General features: G+C 31.4%; 2 protein-coding genes and 1 long non-coding RNA gene across 3 annotated transcripts; 1 reads left to right on the top strand and 2 right to left on the bottom strand.

Moving 5' to 3' along the window:
* Nucleotides 1-7,778: 7,778 nt before the first annotated feature.
* On the bottom strand, nucleotides 7,779-8,654 carry LOC141702581 (uncharacterized). Its single transcript, XR_012567187.1, has 3 exons — nucleotides 8,578-8,654; nucleotides 8,378-8,485; nucleotides 7,779-8,281 (listed from the first exon to the last, which is right to left on the bottom strand). It is a non-coding gene; the product is annotated as an uncharacterized LOC141702581 (long non-coding RNA).
* Nucleotides 8,655-8,736: 82 nt separating this feature from the next.
* On the bottom strand, nucleotides 8,737-10,803 carry LOC141702576 (two-component response regulator ARR10-like). The gene is made up of 6 exons (XM_074506238.1): nucleotides 10,659-10,803; nucleotides 10,221-10,369; nucleotides 9,575-10,019; nucleotides 9,402-9,478; nucleotides 9,157-9,307; nucleotides 8,737-9,074 (listed from the first exon to the last, which is right to left on the bottom strand). Exons 1-6 carry the CDS (start codon nucleotides 10,801-10,803, stop codon nucleotides 8,737-8,739), a joined length of 1,305 nt encoding a protein of 434 aa, XP_074362339.1.
* A 41-nt stretch (nucleotides 10,804-10,844) lies between these two features.
* On the top strand, nucleotides 10,845-15,878 carry LOC141702575 (protein FAR1-RELATED SEQUENCE 5-like). The gene is made up of 6 exons (XM_074506237.1): nucleotides 10,845-10,866; nucleotides 13,736-14,179; nucleotides 14,308-14,620; nucleotides 14,695-14,770; nucleotides 15,236-15,375; nucleotides 15,875-15,878. Exons 1-6 carry the CDS (start codon nucleotides 10,845-10,847, stop codon nucleotides 15,876-15,878), a joined length of 999 nt encoding a protein of 332 aa, XP_074362338.1.
* Nucleotides 15,879-16,305: the final 427 nt, after the last annotated feature.

Here is a 16,305-nt window from a genome sequence, read left to right as displayed (position 1 = left end):
ATTACAAGTTCTCATAATTCTCATTTTAAGAAGTTCTTATTAGAGCAATATATATATATATATAAACAATTGTTCAAATGAAAATAATTCTTATTATATAAGTAGAATGAAATCACATCCATTTATTTTTTTCCCAGAGATTCATCCGATCCATTTATTTTGTCATTAATTCAAAACCTTGAAGATATATATATGGTCTAATTAATTTCAAGGTCGCCATTTATTTCTATTCTTTCTCTCTCTACTATTTCTCTCTCTAAGTTTTCTCTCTCAATTTCTGCATTCTCTATCTTTCTTCAATTTTTCTTTTTCGTGATTATCACTGAGCTCACTAAGTTCATATCCTGTTTCTTTTCATTTTTTGTAATCGATTGATTTTGTAGGTGTTCTAAAGAACGATTAATTCATATTTGTTGAAAATTTCTGCGAATTAAGGTAGTTACTTGCGTCTTAAACTCTTTTTATGTGTTTCATACATTTCGGTTGATTTAGTAGTTTAAGTTTAAAATTTAATAGTTACTTTCACTGATTATTCGACTATTATTAGTGATTATATTTTGTGAGCTAATTTTGATTGTAGTGCGTTTGTAGTTTTGTTTTCTTATGTATTTTGAATTTGTAAGTTATTATTGGTATTTTTTTAGTGATTATAATTTTATGTGAATCAATGTCACTTACTTATGTCTTAAGCCTTAACTGATTATTTGACTATGATTAGTGATAATATGGTTATTAATTAATTTTAGATGTGGTACGTTTGTTATCATTGATGTCGTATTTGGATCCTTCGGTGACACGACATCCCAAACTCCATAAGCCTGCATATAGACCTTCATCTTCATGGCCCATGCAGTGTAATTGCCTCGAGTCAGCATAGGATAATTCAAATTGATTGTACTCTCTTTGGCTTTCCCTGTCTCCATCGTTTGCACCTTTGGCATATACTTGGGCATCAACTGAATGACCTAAGCTCTGATACCAGATGGTTGGTGCTAAATCAGATCACGTACAATATTTGTATAATATGTATATAAATGTAAAACTGGAGAGAATAAGACTATTTAGCCAAAGCTACTCGATATTTTATTATTCATTCAAACTGAGACTCTAATACAGAAAGAAAGAGAACATGTCCTACAAAGTAGGAACTAAACCAACTGAACTCCTAAAAATATTCAACTACTAACGTTATTCTCCAATACTCCTATTATGACGATAAGCACCTGATGACCACGACCAACTATTAGCATCAGATACAGACATCAGCTAACAAAAAAAGCAACAACAAAATAAAATATATAAACTAACTCGAGTTTAGATTAAATACCCACAATATTTTCATTGGTACTTTCATTTTTTGAGCCACTGTTCTGGTTATTTGACTTGCAAATCTCCATGTCGATAGTTGAAATGTATCTGCAACAGTAGCGGAACCAGAATTTCGGTAGAACAGATGTAGCGCCTAATTATGTGTCCAATATGCATAAATATATACCACATGCAGAGCAAGTCGGAATCTACGTATGGACATTTTGGGACATGAATGTGAATGGTGAATAATTATAATAATATTTTTTTTAATATGACATATTTCCCGAAATGTCACAGTTAAAGAACTTTTTGTGAAATCTAATTAATTTTTCTTGATATCAAGACACAATATTAAGCACTCGTCAAAGTCGTACAACAAAATAATATTTATTATAATTTTAGTTTTAATATAATTACTAATTGTGTAGGAATTTCGATCTAAGATTCGGAAGTTAATTGTCACTTTTTTATTTGAAAATTGATGAAAATAGCAAAAAGTCGGATTTCATGTGGATATGAATATATGTAACTACAAAAGCACAGAACTTGTTAATTAAAACAATAGCACTCATATACGTCTCGACCTAATCGGTGAAGCATGGGCTCGACTCTATCACCAAAATATGGTGAATAATTATATTAATTTTAACTTTTTTGTATGACACCTTTCCCGAAAAGTCAAGGTTGAAAGAAGTTTTTGTGAGATTTTAATTAATTTTTTTATATTAAGAAACAATCACTAAACACTCTGTCAAAATTGTTCATGAGCAAAAGAATGTATCTTATAATTTTATTTTAACAAATTTACTAATTGTGTAGGAATTTCAATCTAAGATTCGGAAGTTAGTTATCACTTTTTAATTTGAAAATGGACTGAAATAGCAAAGCGTTGGATTTTACGTGAAAATGAATATATGTGACTACCGATAATATGCACAAAACTTATAAACCGAAACAATATCACTCAAAAACTCGACCTAATTGGTAAAGTATGGGCTCTGTTAGATAATACAGAACTTGATGAAATAAAAAAAGGAATATTTTTTTCTGACTTCCATATGCGCATATTACAGCATTATATAGATAAATGGATATATCTAGACTCTTCCTAGAATTCATCATAAATTAGATACATGAATAATTTTCAAGACTCTTCCTAGAATTCATCATAAATTAGATACATGAATAATTTTCAAGACTCTTGATTTCATAAACTAAACACTGATAATGAGTTTAGGACCGGAACATTCTAGATACTTGGTTAATGGGAATTACAAATTATCTTTTTAACATCCCCTCTTAATTTGTAATTCTTAGTCGATCTCTAAAGTATGCGAACTTATCACTTGAGACTGACTTTGTGAATATATCTGCAACTTGCTCATTTGTACCAATGTAGTCTAAGCGAATGTATTCGTCTTGCACCATATCTCGAATGAAATGATAACGAAGTTTAATATGCTTGGTCTGACTATGAAAAACAGGATATTTAGTCATTGTTATGGTTGAATTGTTGTCACAATAAATAATAGTTGGATCATTGTGAACTTGCTCTAAATCGAACAAAATTCATCCTAGCAAAGCAGCTTCATATGATGCTTCTATTGCTGAAACATATTCAGCTTCTGCGGTAGATAGGGCTGTTGTTTTCTATTTTTTTATGACCAAGGGATAATATTTGTTCCTAGTAAGAAAACATATCCAGATGTATTCTTTCCATCATCCAATGATCCTCCCCAATCACTATCTGTATACCCAACCAGCCTATTATCTTCATTAAGAATATATTTGAGACCATGATTCTTTGTACCCATAAGATAACGTAGAATGTGTTTTGCAACTGCATAATGTGTATAACTTGGATTATACATAAATCTTGAGAGAAGGCTAACAGATTGTACTATATTTGGACGGGTATTTGTGAGATATATAAGTTATCCCACAAGTCTTCTGTAAAGTCTTTCATCAATCTTGTCTGAACCATCATCAAGTTGTAACTTTTGATTTGTACCCATTGAAGTTTTTATTTGATTACAACATTTCACGTGAAACTTCTTTAATAGACCATCAACATGCCATTCTTGAGACAAAAATATTTTTCCTTCTCATTGCTTCATTTGAATACCCAAAAAACATTTCATGAAGCCTAGGTTAGTCATCTTGAATTCTTCTTTCATAGAATTCTTAAAATATTCTACGAGATCAGTATTAATTCCCAAGTAAATTAAGTCATCCACATATAAACACGTAATCTGAAAATCATTCGTACCAGATTTTTTAATATATAAGGATGGCTCATTTTTTTCTTCTCTGGAAACCTTTTTGATAAAAATAGCCATCTATCTTGTTGTTGCAAGCACGCGGTGCTTGTTGGAGTCCATATAAATCCTTAACAAGACGTAAACTTTATCTTATTTATCTTTTATCACGTAGCCTTAAGGCTGCTCTACATAAACCTCTTCCTTGAGTTCGCCATTTAAGAATGCTGACTTGACATCGAGTTGATACACTAGTAGTTGAAGTTGAGTTGGAAAAGAAAGAACTGTTCTAATTTGTTTTCATTCGAACTACCAGAGAAACTAGTTCAGTGAAATCAACTTCGGGCTGTTGAGAATATCATTTCGCTACTAATCGAGATTTGTGCTTTTGTATACTTTTGTCCTCATTATATTTCATTTTAAAAACCCATTTGACTCCGGTTACGTCTTTGTTAGTTGGACGATCAACAAGATCCCATGTATTATTTCTCTCAATTGTTGAAATTTCTTCATCCATCGCTTTTCTCCAAGTTTATTCTTTTGCAGCTTCTTCACAATATTGGGGTTAACCAATAAAGAATGCCACATTACAAGAATCGTATACATCATAGATTGAGCGAATTCTTCTAACAGATATATTCGTGGTGCCTTCAATTAATTACAAGTCTTTTATAGGACTAGAATCTTCATTGAATTCCAGTGTATATAAGGGAACATCAGTTGCAGGTGATTGAGGTGATTTTTCATCAAGAATCCATCTTCCCGTTTCATCAAAAATCATATTTCGTGAGATATAAATATTCCTTGTAGTTGGATTGTAGAGACGATAGCCTTCTGACTCTTCACTATTGCCGAGAAAAATAAGTTTCTCTCCCTTTTCATCAAACTTTTCTCTGCGTTGAGCGGGAATGTGAGAATAAGCAATGCAGCCGAATACTCGAAGCCCTTATACATCAGGATTCTTCCTGAACAAGGCTTCATAAGGAGTTTTGTTAAAAACAACTTTTATTGGAGAGATATTGAGTATATAGACGGTTGTATTAATAGCCTTGGCCCATAAGTTATTTGCATGACCTTTACCTTTTAAAATGCTTCTTGCCATTTCGAGAATTTTCCGATTTTTGCGTTCTACGACGCAATTTTGTTGAGGGTTGTATCTGATTGTTAGCTGCATCCGAATACCTTTCTCTTTTCAATAATCTTGAAAATAATTTGATAAGTACTCTCCGCCGCAATCTGTTCTAAGAGTTTTGATTTGTTTGTTACTTTGTTTCTCAACCAATGCCTTAAATTGTAGAAAATAAGTGAAGGCTTCAGACTTTTACTTGAGAAAATAGACCCACATCATCCTTGTATAGTCAACAACGAACAAAAGAAAGTACGTGCTGCCATTTATTGACGGAGTTCGTGATTCACACAAATCCGAGTGAACCAATTCCAGTGAGGCTTTTTCTCTCCAAGCAGTCTTTGGAAATGACGGTCTTTGCATTTTCCGTAGATGCATCCTTCACAAACTTTATTTACATATGATATATCGGGTAGACCAACCACCATATTTTGTCTTTTAATAATTTAAGGCCCTTGAAATTGAGATGTCCATATCTCAAGTGCCATTGAATCGTCACCGTTATCAACTTTGAGAGCAAATCTGTCATGTAGTGGAAAAATTAATTAATAAAAATATTTTGTTTGGCATCATCTTAACTTTTGCCACTTTAGATTTTTTTTATAAAAATAGTACATTGCTCATCATCAAATGATAGAGAAAACCCCTTTTTCATTAGCTGACCAGTGCTTAACAAATTTTGTGTTAATTTTGGAACATAATAAACATCAGTAATTTTTTAAAGCTTTCCTTCTTTTGAATGAAAGGTAATGACTTATTTGCCTTCAATTTTGAGAGTCTTTCCATCTCCAATATTTACCTCAGACTTTTGACTTTCATCAAGTTCTGCAAATAAATTCTGAATTCCAGACATGTGATTACTGCAAGCACTGTCAATATAACAACAGTTGTGTTGTTGCGGTCGTGCATTCATGCATGAAAAAAAAACTTGTGCGTCTCTATCCTGTTCTGAGAAATTAGCATGGTCTCTATTTTGAAACCAACAATACTTCCGAGATTGATTTGGAATTTTGCATCTTTTACAACGAAAGTTACAATTTCTTGATTCATGATTTATTTGTTGCATATAATGCATTTGGAAACTTCAGTGGCTGCTACCACATGTTCAAATTTTGCAGACAGGCTTTTCAAGACTTTCATCACAATCTTTTTGTCTTCTAAGGTATCAACGTAACTTATAATCTGATTTGTTATGGTTGAAACTTTGGAGAAAAATTCGGAGACAATTTCACTTTCTTTCATCTGCAAATTATCAAATTCTTTCCAAAGTGATTGAATCCTTTGAATTACTTCTTCAGGATATCCCATGCTTCTTTCGAAGTTTCAACACTCATGATATGAGGAAAAATGGCTTTCCTGACTCCTTCTTCAATAAAGAGAAGAGCTCTTGCATCCTTTTTCTTTTATTTTTTAATTCAATTTGCTTAGCCGTTGTCCAGGAAGTTATCTCCTTCGGAGTTGGTGCTTCGTACCCCTTTTCAACTAATTCCCACAAATCATAAGACATAAACAATGTCCACATTTGAATGCTCCATAAATCATAACTTTCACCATTGAAAATGGGAATGCTGTTGACATGCTATTTTATGAGAGAAGTGATATTATTTTTGTATTTTTAGAAGTGAGATATGAGTTGCTGTGATACCAAATTTGTTAGGTATAAAGCTTGATGAAATCAGGAAAAGGAATATTTTTTTATATTTTTTTTCTGACTTCCATATGCTGGTATTACAGTCATTATATACATAAATGGATATATCTAGAATCCTAGAATTCTTCATAAATTAGATACATGAATAATTTTCAAGACTCTTGGTTTCATATAGTAACACTGATAATGAGTATAGGACTAAAACATTCTAGATACTTGGTTCATGGGAATTACAAATTATCTTTTTAACATGCTCGGCCCAGTCGGTAAAATATGGGCCGTAATTCTACTTTTAAATTTTTATTGTAAAGGTCTTGGAAGTCTGAAAAAGCCTAATAATGTAATTCAGCGGGTTAAAATTATTTTTTTACGAGGAGATATTAATAATTAGTCCTTATTTCATTTGAAAAGTTCTTGCTATAATTTATTTTTTAACTATTGGATTTTCGATGTAAACATGTGGAAGGTTGGATTATGCTATTCAACCACCTACAAATATTATGTATACTGATCTTAAATAATATGATAGTTTGTGTAAGTACTAAGCCACATTTTAAATTCATATAGTTTTTTAAAATACCGCGATATAGGTTATTCTCTCATATCATTTTACTCCTCATTTCTGGACTTACCTAAGGCATTCAAATTTCAAAAATTAGCTACTTCTAAATATAAGGTAATATTTATAGTGGTGCTTCTTAAGTGTATGAAAGATAACCGATTAAAATGGTAGATAAAGGTTAGTTATCAACGGCCTAACGGCTATCTCAAGGCATAGTAGTTCATATTGTACTTATCAATGGATAAGTTTTCTGTAACATTTTCTACACGATTCTAGCATAGCCAGTATCAAATGCCTGGATACTATCCAGGAATAATGTATCGAAAACTTTAGAACATATAAATGCCGTTGAAATGTCTCCTTAACATCACCTGATCTGACATTGTTGCTTCTGTTTGAGGCTATATTTCAATTGCTAGTAAAGAAGAGTTATATATATATATATCTATATGCATATGTTTCTCCTTTTTTAATCTCTTATAATTGTGTTTTTGGGTACATCTTCAATGACACGGTCAATCCGATCTATTAAGAAGTAAATATGAATTGTACAATCAAGCTGATCTGATCTGAAACTGCCATATCAGGTGGTCTGTTTTGAGAAAGCTAATTTTCACTTGACACCATTTTCTAGATACGATAAGGTCTCAAATATTAAATTGAAAATTAAAGTAACATAACTGAAATCTTAAAAACAATCGTCAGAGTAAAACTAAGCAAAACAATTATTCAACCCACAAAAGTTTGATGATCATTACGCAGTCACTGCTAGCATAAAATTTGTTTTTTCAACCCACCAGGGGTTGATAGAAGTACTCAAAAGTCAAGATAGTTGTCGCCTTCAATAAATTTAGAAAAAAGGGCCCAGAAGTCATCATCCGTTCCCTAATAACATTTCACAGAGGATTTAATCATTCAATATATAGTTTAGAATTTGAACTGCTAAGCTACTACTGTAAGCTAGGGTTTAGGGTTTAGGATAGTATCAATTCAAAACTGGAAGTCTCAGTATTGTCTGCTGAGTTCGCAATGCATCCATTGTCATGCTTCTATAATATGTGACATGTACAGTATGAGTTAAGCATTGAAGTTGATGAGCATAAGAGACTCATGTTCATTTTTAACACATGGTACTTAATTATGCAGTACCCTGTAGATATAGGAAGATGAAGTAGATATAGTTGCAAAAGAAGAACAATTAGTTCGTTAAGTACCCTTTCTGCAATATCAATATATAAATAAATTTACATATGTTCAGTATATACCTCATCAAGGTTTGTGTGCACCTTGTTAGCATTTGGCATGTCTTTATTTCCCAGAAAGGCATCTCCAAAATGAAAATTGTTTCCGACATAGCAGTCTTGATTTTGGTTCTACATGTGATAACACGTAGAGGAAAAAGTTGAAGATAATCAATTAAGCAGTTATATATCGATATCTAAATAATTTTACATATATTAAGTATGTACCTCATCAAGGTTTATGTGTCCCTTGTCAGCATTTGGCATGTCTTTGTTTACCAAAAAAGCATCTCCAAAATTAACATTGTTTCCCAAGTAGTGGTCTTGATTGTTGTTCTACAAGCGATGACACGTAAAGGAGAAATATATATATAATCACGCAGCAATATATCGATATCTAAATAATTTACCATACATTAAGTATATACCTCAATAAGGTTTGTGGGCACCTTTTCAGCATATGCCATGTCTTTGTTTCCGACATAGCAGTCTTGATTTATGACCTACATGTTAAAACACTTGTTTGAATAGTTGTAAAAACTATGTTGTATATCAGAGAGAGTAGAACGTAAATTTATGTTAATTTACTAAACCTTACCAGGTGATTGGCAGGTACTTCCATCAAGGAAAAGGTTACTATGATCAGCAGGTTCATATTGCTGCTCAGGGAGAACATTATCCAATGTAGAAGATGTCAAATTTCTCTGTGAAATAAATGTATTGCAAACTTCTTGTCCACTGCCAGTATAGCAGTTTGGTGGCTGCATTTGTTTAGAAAAGCCATTTTGATTCATGGGAATCGTAGCCAAGGTTTGGACATAATTAAATCCACTGCAAATCTTGTCAGTGCTGGAAAATTCTGGTGTTTGTGGTTGGTACATCAGACTTGGATATGTACCGTTTGTTAGGCCACTTGGGCGAAAACCTGTAGAATGACAAATCAAACAGTTTCCATTTTGTCCGTAATATTTAATTACCTGACAGAATGGTGTCTAATATTTAATTACCTGGATTGATTGGTAGCTTAGTTTGTCCGTAACCAGGTAGTGCCTTATGGCTGAGAAACGATGAGGACCACCTTTTCCCATTTTGGAGTGTTTTAAACAAGTCTGGATTTTGTTCTGCTTCAGACTGTTTCTCTTGGTCGATTCGGTACTTCTGCGAATATTAGAATAAAGAAGACATTAGAACAGCAGAATTAGAAATTCTCGTCACACAGAAGAAAAGGAGAAAAGAGGGGGGAGGAACTAACTTGCAAGTGACTGGCTACTTGTTCCCTCCTCAGTCCAGGCACATTCATTACGGTAACAATGTTCCTCGGAATAGATCCTACAACAAAAATTCATCGCGGACAATTCAAGTATGTGAGACATAATCAACATCATTAAACTGTAGTGAAAGACTTGTTAAAATGTACCATCTTACCTTGAGGCCCTAGATGCTGCACAGCTCTTACAAACTTGTCATGGAGAAAAGGTGTCCAATTAAGCTTGTTCTTTTTTGTTAGAAAAGCTTTGTCTTTCAGAACTCTGTTTTTGCCATGATTATGATCTTCATTATCAGTTATCTGAAGCTTTCGCTTCGATTTCTTTTCATATAACTTATTACCAGTGTCATCTTCATTGTCCTTAGCAGAACTATCATCAGATACTAAGTTTTTCCCTTTAGCTAGATTCTTTTTCCATTGGTTCACAAAATCCCATATTGATTTCATGTCTTCTGTAGTAATGGGCTTAACTACGAAAAGGGAAGCTCCACTCTGACTTCCCTCGCATAGATTACTAGCTTCTCTGTCACCTGACATCACTAACAATAAAATTTCAAGAGTTTGATTAGTCTGTTGGTGAAGATCATTGACGGAACTGTACAACTAAAATTGAGGAAAAAAAATCCAAAAGATTGAACCGCCTTCTTAATATCGTTTACTATTGCACAAAAAAATTATTATGCAGTTCAAAAAAATTGCGGTAATAAAAAAAATACCTAACATAGCACTAGATAAAACTATTTTTCATAAAGTGCGTTTATATATTAATGAAATTTAAATTCAGTTATAGTAACACTCACATACAACCGGTAATTGAAAATCTTGATCAATCCATCTTTGTAGTTCAAACCCATCCATGCCTGGCATGTGGACATCATATACCACCAGATCAAACTTAATGACTCCAGTCCGTAGGATGCGCAAAGCATCCAGAGGATCCTTGGCAGTGAATACTATGAGAAAACAAAACAAGAAAATATTAGACGCAAAATCTGTTAAGTAACGAGCTCATTTAAAATCTAAAGATCTTAGAAAAAGTCCATGACTGCATCTGATACTATATTCTAGAAAGATCAGTATGCCACATCAAAAGATTTGAGATGGTAATTTAAAAATCAGTCAAAATGAACCAAATCTTCTGCAATTTTTTTATAATTTCCTCTTGTTTTTAACTCGTACAATTAAAATATGAATTATTAGCAGATTTTATAAACAAGAAATGAATAGAGTTTATATACACACCTCGATAGGGGCATCCCTTTAGCAAACTAGCAATAAGAGATAAGGAGGTTCTATCATCGTCCACCACCAAAATGGTCACCATTTTTTCCTTAGTACTTCCATTGTTAGAACCATTGTTTTGATTATTTAACTTAGAAATCTCCATATCTCACAGTCGAAATGAATTGAAATGTATATGCAATAGTGATGGGACCAAAATTTCGAGAGTGTATGGGCTAATATACAGATGTAGGTGTAATTTATCCAATGTGCCTAAATATATACAGCGTAGGGGATCTAGCTAGGGGCATTTAGTACATGACCAACATTGTGATAAATTATAATTAAATTGACTTTTTTTATATAATATCTTCCTTAAAAAGTTAAGGAGTACGTCATAATTTCTCAATAAAGTAAAATATTATTGCGTTCGAACTCGCATTATAATAAAAATAGAATTTTATCATTATTTGAAATTGGATATGAATTTTAGAAAACGATACACGTAAGTTAAAGTTTATCGTTTTTATGATTTTAAAATTGACTAACATAGACAAAATTCACATGTTCTGTTGGTACAGAAATTCATGACTATAAAAGTAGAAAATATACACAAAATTAATAAAGTAAAAACATAGCATTCGCATACTCAGCCTAATCGCGGTGAAGTATGGGCTCAACTTAATTGGTAAAATTTGGGCGAAAGTATTACTTGTTATCCTCCGGCGTATTGGGTGTGTGGGCAACTGACCCCACTGAAATTTGAAAAACAGAAATTTTGAATGTTCGAATTTAATTAGGAAAAAAGTTATAATAAATAAGTTTTACCTTGACTCCTTTGAAAATATAGATTTACAGTAATAAATTGTGATTTGACCCCATACCATTGTGCATTATGGTAGAATCTGTTCATTATAAATATTTTGTTAATATTTCTAAATTATTTTCTACATTCATCTTGGTCTTTACAAAATTTTTGAACTTGTGGCTCGAATTTCTAGCTACGCCAGTGGTTATGCTCAAGGTTGTACTCTTAACAAAAAATTGTAGTTATTGTAAATGGAAAGTGAAAGGTTAGAAAAATTTGTTTAGTGTAATAAATCGGGGTTTAAAATAAATTTTGATTTTTTTATTCAAGAAAATTTTTATTGATAATTCTTTTTTCATATGAAATCTTTTTCCTATTGATTTCGTGAAATGAAATTTGGATAAAGCTAAATTTTCAATAGTTGAGTTTTCGATATAAACAGGTGGAGGGTTAAATATAAAGACAAGAGCACCTTCATTTTTCTTATAGAATAATCTCAAATTCATTATGGCATTTAATAGATGAGCAATACCTTTTTAGCAATACCTTTTTATTAAAAAAAAAATTATAAAAAGATGTTCAAACAATATCTTCTTAAAAATACTAAAATAAATATTATATTGAATATATAAGTGTGATATGTATGGATTAGCTGAATCGAAGTTCTGTCCGCTTTTGGTTGACTATAAATTTCAAAGAATATTTGGTTCGAGGACCCACAAAAAAATACGATTTACGTTAATTAGTCCAAAACAATTAGCAAAAAAAGGTTATAAGCATTTCTAGTTCCTTGACAAGAAAAGGTTTAAAATGTTGCTCAGGTTCAAATCTCTTCAAAATATATTAAAGGAAATAAAAAAAAGAGAACTGAAATTCACACCACAGTATATATATATATATATATATATATATATATATATATATATATATATATATATATATATATATATATATATATATATACACGACAATTTTCAAATACAAACCAATTTTAGAATAAAAATTACAAACTAGTGATTGATATAGGTATAAGTAGTGATTATAAACTAGAGAAAATATAATATTTTAGCTAGTGTATTACTTCATTAGATGTAAAAATATATTGTGTTGATTATGTTGGGACTCCATAAAATAGTATTTTAGTGAGGTTATTATTTTATGGATTACAATTTATTTGAGGTTCACACACATACATACATATATATATATATATATATATATATATATATATGATAGTGCTCTAAAGAGAACTTCTGAAACTGAAAACCGTAAGAATTTTCGTAATTAAAATTGCTGACTTTTAAAAAGGTAAAATTTTGAATTCGGAAATTGATGATTTTGTGCAAAGTAAAAATTTTAAATTTTATAAAATTACAAACTTTAGCTACGAAGATTACAAGTTCTCATAATTCTCATTTTAAGAAGTTCTTATTTGAGCAATATATATATATATGTATGTATATAAGCAATTGTTGAAATGAAAATAATTCTTATTATATAAGTAGAATGAAATCACAGCCATTTATTTTTTTCCCAAAGATTCATCCGATCCGTTTATTTTGTTATTAATTCAAAACCTTGAAGACATTTATATGGTCTAATTAATTTCAAGGTCACCATTTATTTCTATTCTTTCTCTCTATACTATTTCTCTCTCTAAGTTTTCTCTATCAATTTCCGCATCCCGTACATTCTCTATCTTTCTTCAATTTTTCTTTTTCGTGATTATCACTGAGCTCACTAAGTTCATATCTTGTTTCTTTTCATTTTTTGTAATCGATTGATTTCGTAGGTATTCTAAAGCACGATTACTTCAGATTTGTTGAAAATTTCTATGAATTAAGGTAATTACTTGTGTTTTAAACTCTTTTTATGTGTTTCATACCTTTCAGTTGATTTAGTAGTTTAAATGTAAAATTTAATAGTTACTTTCACTGATTATTCGACTATTATTAGTGATTATGTGTTGTGAGCTAACTTTGATTGTAGTGCGTTTGTAGTTTTATTTCTTATGTATATTGAATTTGTAAGTTATTATTGGTATTTTTTTAGTGATTATAATTTTATGTGAATCAATGTCATTTGCTTATGTCTTAAGCCTTAACTGATTATTTGACTACGATTAGTGATAATGTAGTTATTAATTAATTTTACATGTGGTACATTTGTTATCATTGCTGTTGCTTTTTTATTTGTAATTGTAAATAAGTGTATTGTTAGTGATTGTTGGTTAATTATGCTATATTAATATATTTTAGTTTGTTATGACTGAATTTTTATATGTTTTTAGGTTCCAGTTGCGGTGATTCGTCTCATATTAGCCGTTTAGTAGGTGATTATGTATCTAATGGCGGTAACAGTTTATCTGAAAGTGAGATTTCTGTTTCGCGTTTTAATATTACACATGGTGGTCATAAGTATTACATTCCAAAGTATAGTGGTGATATTTCTAAACCAGAGGTTAATCAGAGTTTTGATAGTTTGGAAAAAGGTATTGAATTTTACAAGGAATATGGGAGGTTGTCTAGATTTAATGTGAGGTTGAATATTGAAATGAAAAATGATAGGGATGAAATAATTTTGAGAAAATATATTATTTGTGGGAGAGTTGGTTTTAATGATCTGCCTAGAAATTTAGATGAAAGTTCTAGTAAAATTGTTAAGCGTAGGAGGACTGTTTCAGGGAGGTGCGGATGTAAAGCAATATGTGTTTTCAAACGTATTGGTCCGACAAGTATGTTATTGCTGTGTTTGAGGAAAAACACAATCATCCGTTAGCTTCTGAAGATGGTCTTCAATTTTTGAAAGCAAATAGAGAAATGACTAATCGTATGCGCTAACATGTTGTTGATACTGCTAAAGTGAATATTGGTACTAGTAAATCTTTTACTTTGATGAAAGAACAGGTTGGTGGTTATGGCAATATTGGTGCTTCGGTACATGATTTTCAGAATTTTAATAGAGATTTAAGGTGTTATGTTGGTGAGGCTGATGCACAGATATTGCTGGAAAAGTTTAAAGTTTTACATGAGACATGTGAATCATTTTATTATGCATATGATGTTGATTGTGAGGGTCATTTAACGAATCTTTTTTGGGCTGATGCTACTGCTAGAAGAAATTATGAATTAAATGGAGATGTTGTATCCTTTGATGCTACATTTAATACAAATCGGTATATTTTCTACCATTTTAGGTTTTTTTTTAATTGTATGATTCTTTTTGACCATTTTGTGTTTATTTTAACAGGTATAACATGATCTTTGCTCCTTTTACCGGTGTGGATAAACATGATCTATGTGTCACATTTGCTGCATGTCTTCTTGTTAAGAAGGATAACAGTCATTATACATGGGCGTTCAGCATTTTTTGAAGCAATAAAGCATAATCATATTCTTATGGTTCTGACCAGTGTCATGCATTGAAAGCTGCTGTTCCTGAAGTTTTTAAAGCAACCAATGAATATCCTGCCACTAAGCATCGTTTATGCATGTGACATATAATCCAGAAATCCCCTCTTAAGGTATGTTAAATGATAATTTTTAAATTTATTTTTTTATTTTGGTGATTTATTGCATTTGGTTGTTACTGTTTTTGTTAGATTGATTTATATTTTTTAACCAATACCATCTTCTTTGAAAATGATCACTGATTTCGCTTCTATAATATTATTTGTTGGTAATATTGATTTTCTTTGTTTGGCTTTTTTGGCTTCTTTTATTTATCATTTTTAAGTTGTTGAAGTGATTTCATTGTTTGATTTTTGTATTTGCTGTAATTTATTTGTCAGCTTGGCAATCGATTGTGTAAGGAAACTGACTTTATGGAGAAGATGAAGAAATTTATCTGGTCTTCAACTATTGAGCCTGATGAGTTTGAATCAGGGTGGTTATCAGTTATGAAAGAGTTTAAACTTGAATGGAACAAGTGGTTAGGAAAAATGTATTCGCTTAGAAAGTCTTGGATTCCTGCGTATTTTTGAGGTGAACCTGTGTTTGGGTAAATGAGAACTACCTCGCGGTCTAAAAGTGAGAATTTTTTCTTTAGTCAGTTTTATAGATAAGGGAGTACTTTATGTGAATTCTGGTTTCGGTTTGAAAATGCTATGGATAAGCGGCGGAATGAAACTCGTAGATTAAACCATGAGTCCAATTCAAGCCTGCCAATTACTGTTTCAGAGTGGTTCATTGAAGATGATGCTACTGATTTGTTTACAAGAGCTATTTTTTATAAACTTCAAGATGAGATTATTTCTTCTTGTTTGAATATGTAAATCAAGAAAATGAGTGAAGAAATTGACGGCATTACTTGTTTGGAAATCAGAGATGTTAAAGTGAAAGATAAAATCTTTAAGGTAATTGTATGATATTTCATTAATTACATAGTATACTCTGTGTTGGTGATTATTACATTTGATTAAATTTTGCAGGTGAGTGTCAGCTATGATCATGATGTGTGTTCATGCAATAAGTTTTTTATGTGTGGTATTTCTGTGGTTTAAAACAAATTGGATTAGTTAAATTCCCCAAAAATATGGTTTTCAATCGTTGGATGAAAATTGCTGAAAGTGGCAGTTCTTCAGTGTCTTTTGTTATTTCCGAAGATCATCTTAAAATACAAAAGGTTGCAGTCAAAGTTAGTCATATCAGGTTTGAATTCCGTAAAGTGGTTAACAAAGCTGGTACAGATTTAGATAAGCTGGATCATGTTCATTGGACAGTAAAGCAATTAAGTACTGATATGGATGATGGTGATGGTAGTGGAGGTGTTATGTCGAAAGCAGAGTTTATGGCAAATGTAGTTGGTCAGAAGCTGACACAAGATGTCAAGGTTAAAGTACCAAACATATGTAAAAATAAA

This window comes from Apium graveolens, unplaced genomic scaffold (genome assembly GCF_009905375.1).
Source record: "Apium graveolens cultivar Ventura unplaced genomic scaffold, ASM990537v1 ctg5284, whole genome shotgun sequence".
Taxonomy (NCBI): domain Eukaryota; kingdom Viridiplantae; phylum Streptophyta; class Magnoliopsida; order Apiales; family Apiaceae; genus Apium; species Apium graveolens.
This window is presented reverse-complemented; position numbering and strand designations above follow the sequence as displayed.

Bases quoted from the DNA above. Each gene is read 5' to 3' on its own strand.
- LOC141702576 (XM_074506238.1), bottom strand. From the start codon at position 10,803: ATGGAGATTTCTAAGTTAAATAATCAAAACAATGGTTCTAACAATGGA. The intron at 9,308-9,401 runs GTTAGTTCCTCC...TAATATTCGCAG, and splicing joins AAGTAGCCAGTCACTTGCAA to AAGTACCGAATCGACCAAGA. The intron at 9,075-9,156 runs GTAATTAAATAT...GTCATTCTACAG, and splicing joins TAAGCTACCAATCAATCCAG to GTTTTCGCCCAAGTGGCCTA.
- LOC141702575 (XM_074506237.1), top strand. From the start codon at position 10,845: ATGGGACCAAAATTTCGAGAGT. The intron at 10,867-13,735 runs GTATGGGCTAAT...ATATGTTTTTAG, and splicing joins GGGACCAAAATTTCGAGAGT to GTTCCAGTTGCGGTGATTCG. The intron at 14,621-14,694 runs GTATATTTTCTA...TTATTTTAACAG, and splicing joins GCTACATTTAATACAAATCG to GTATAACATGATCTTTGCTC.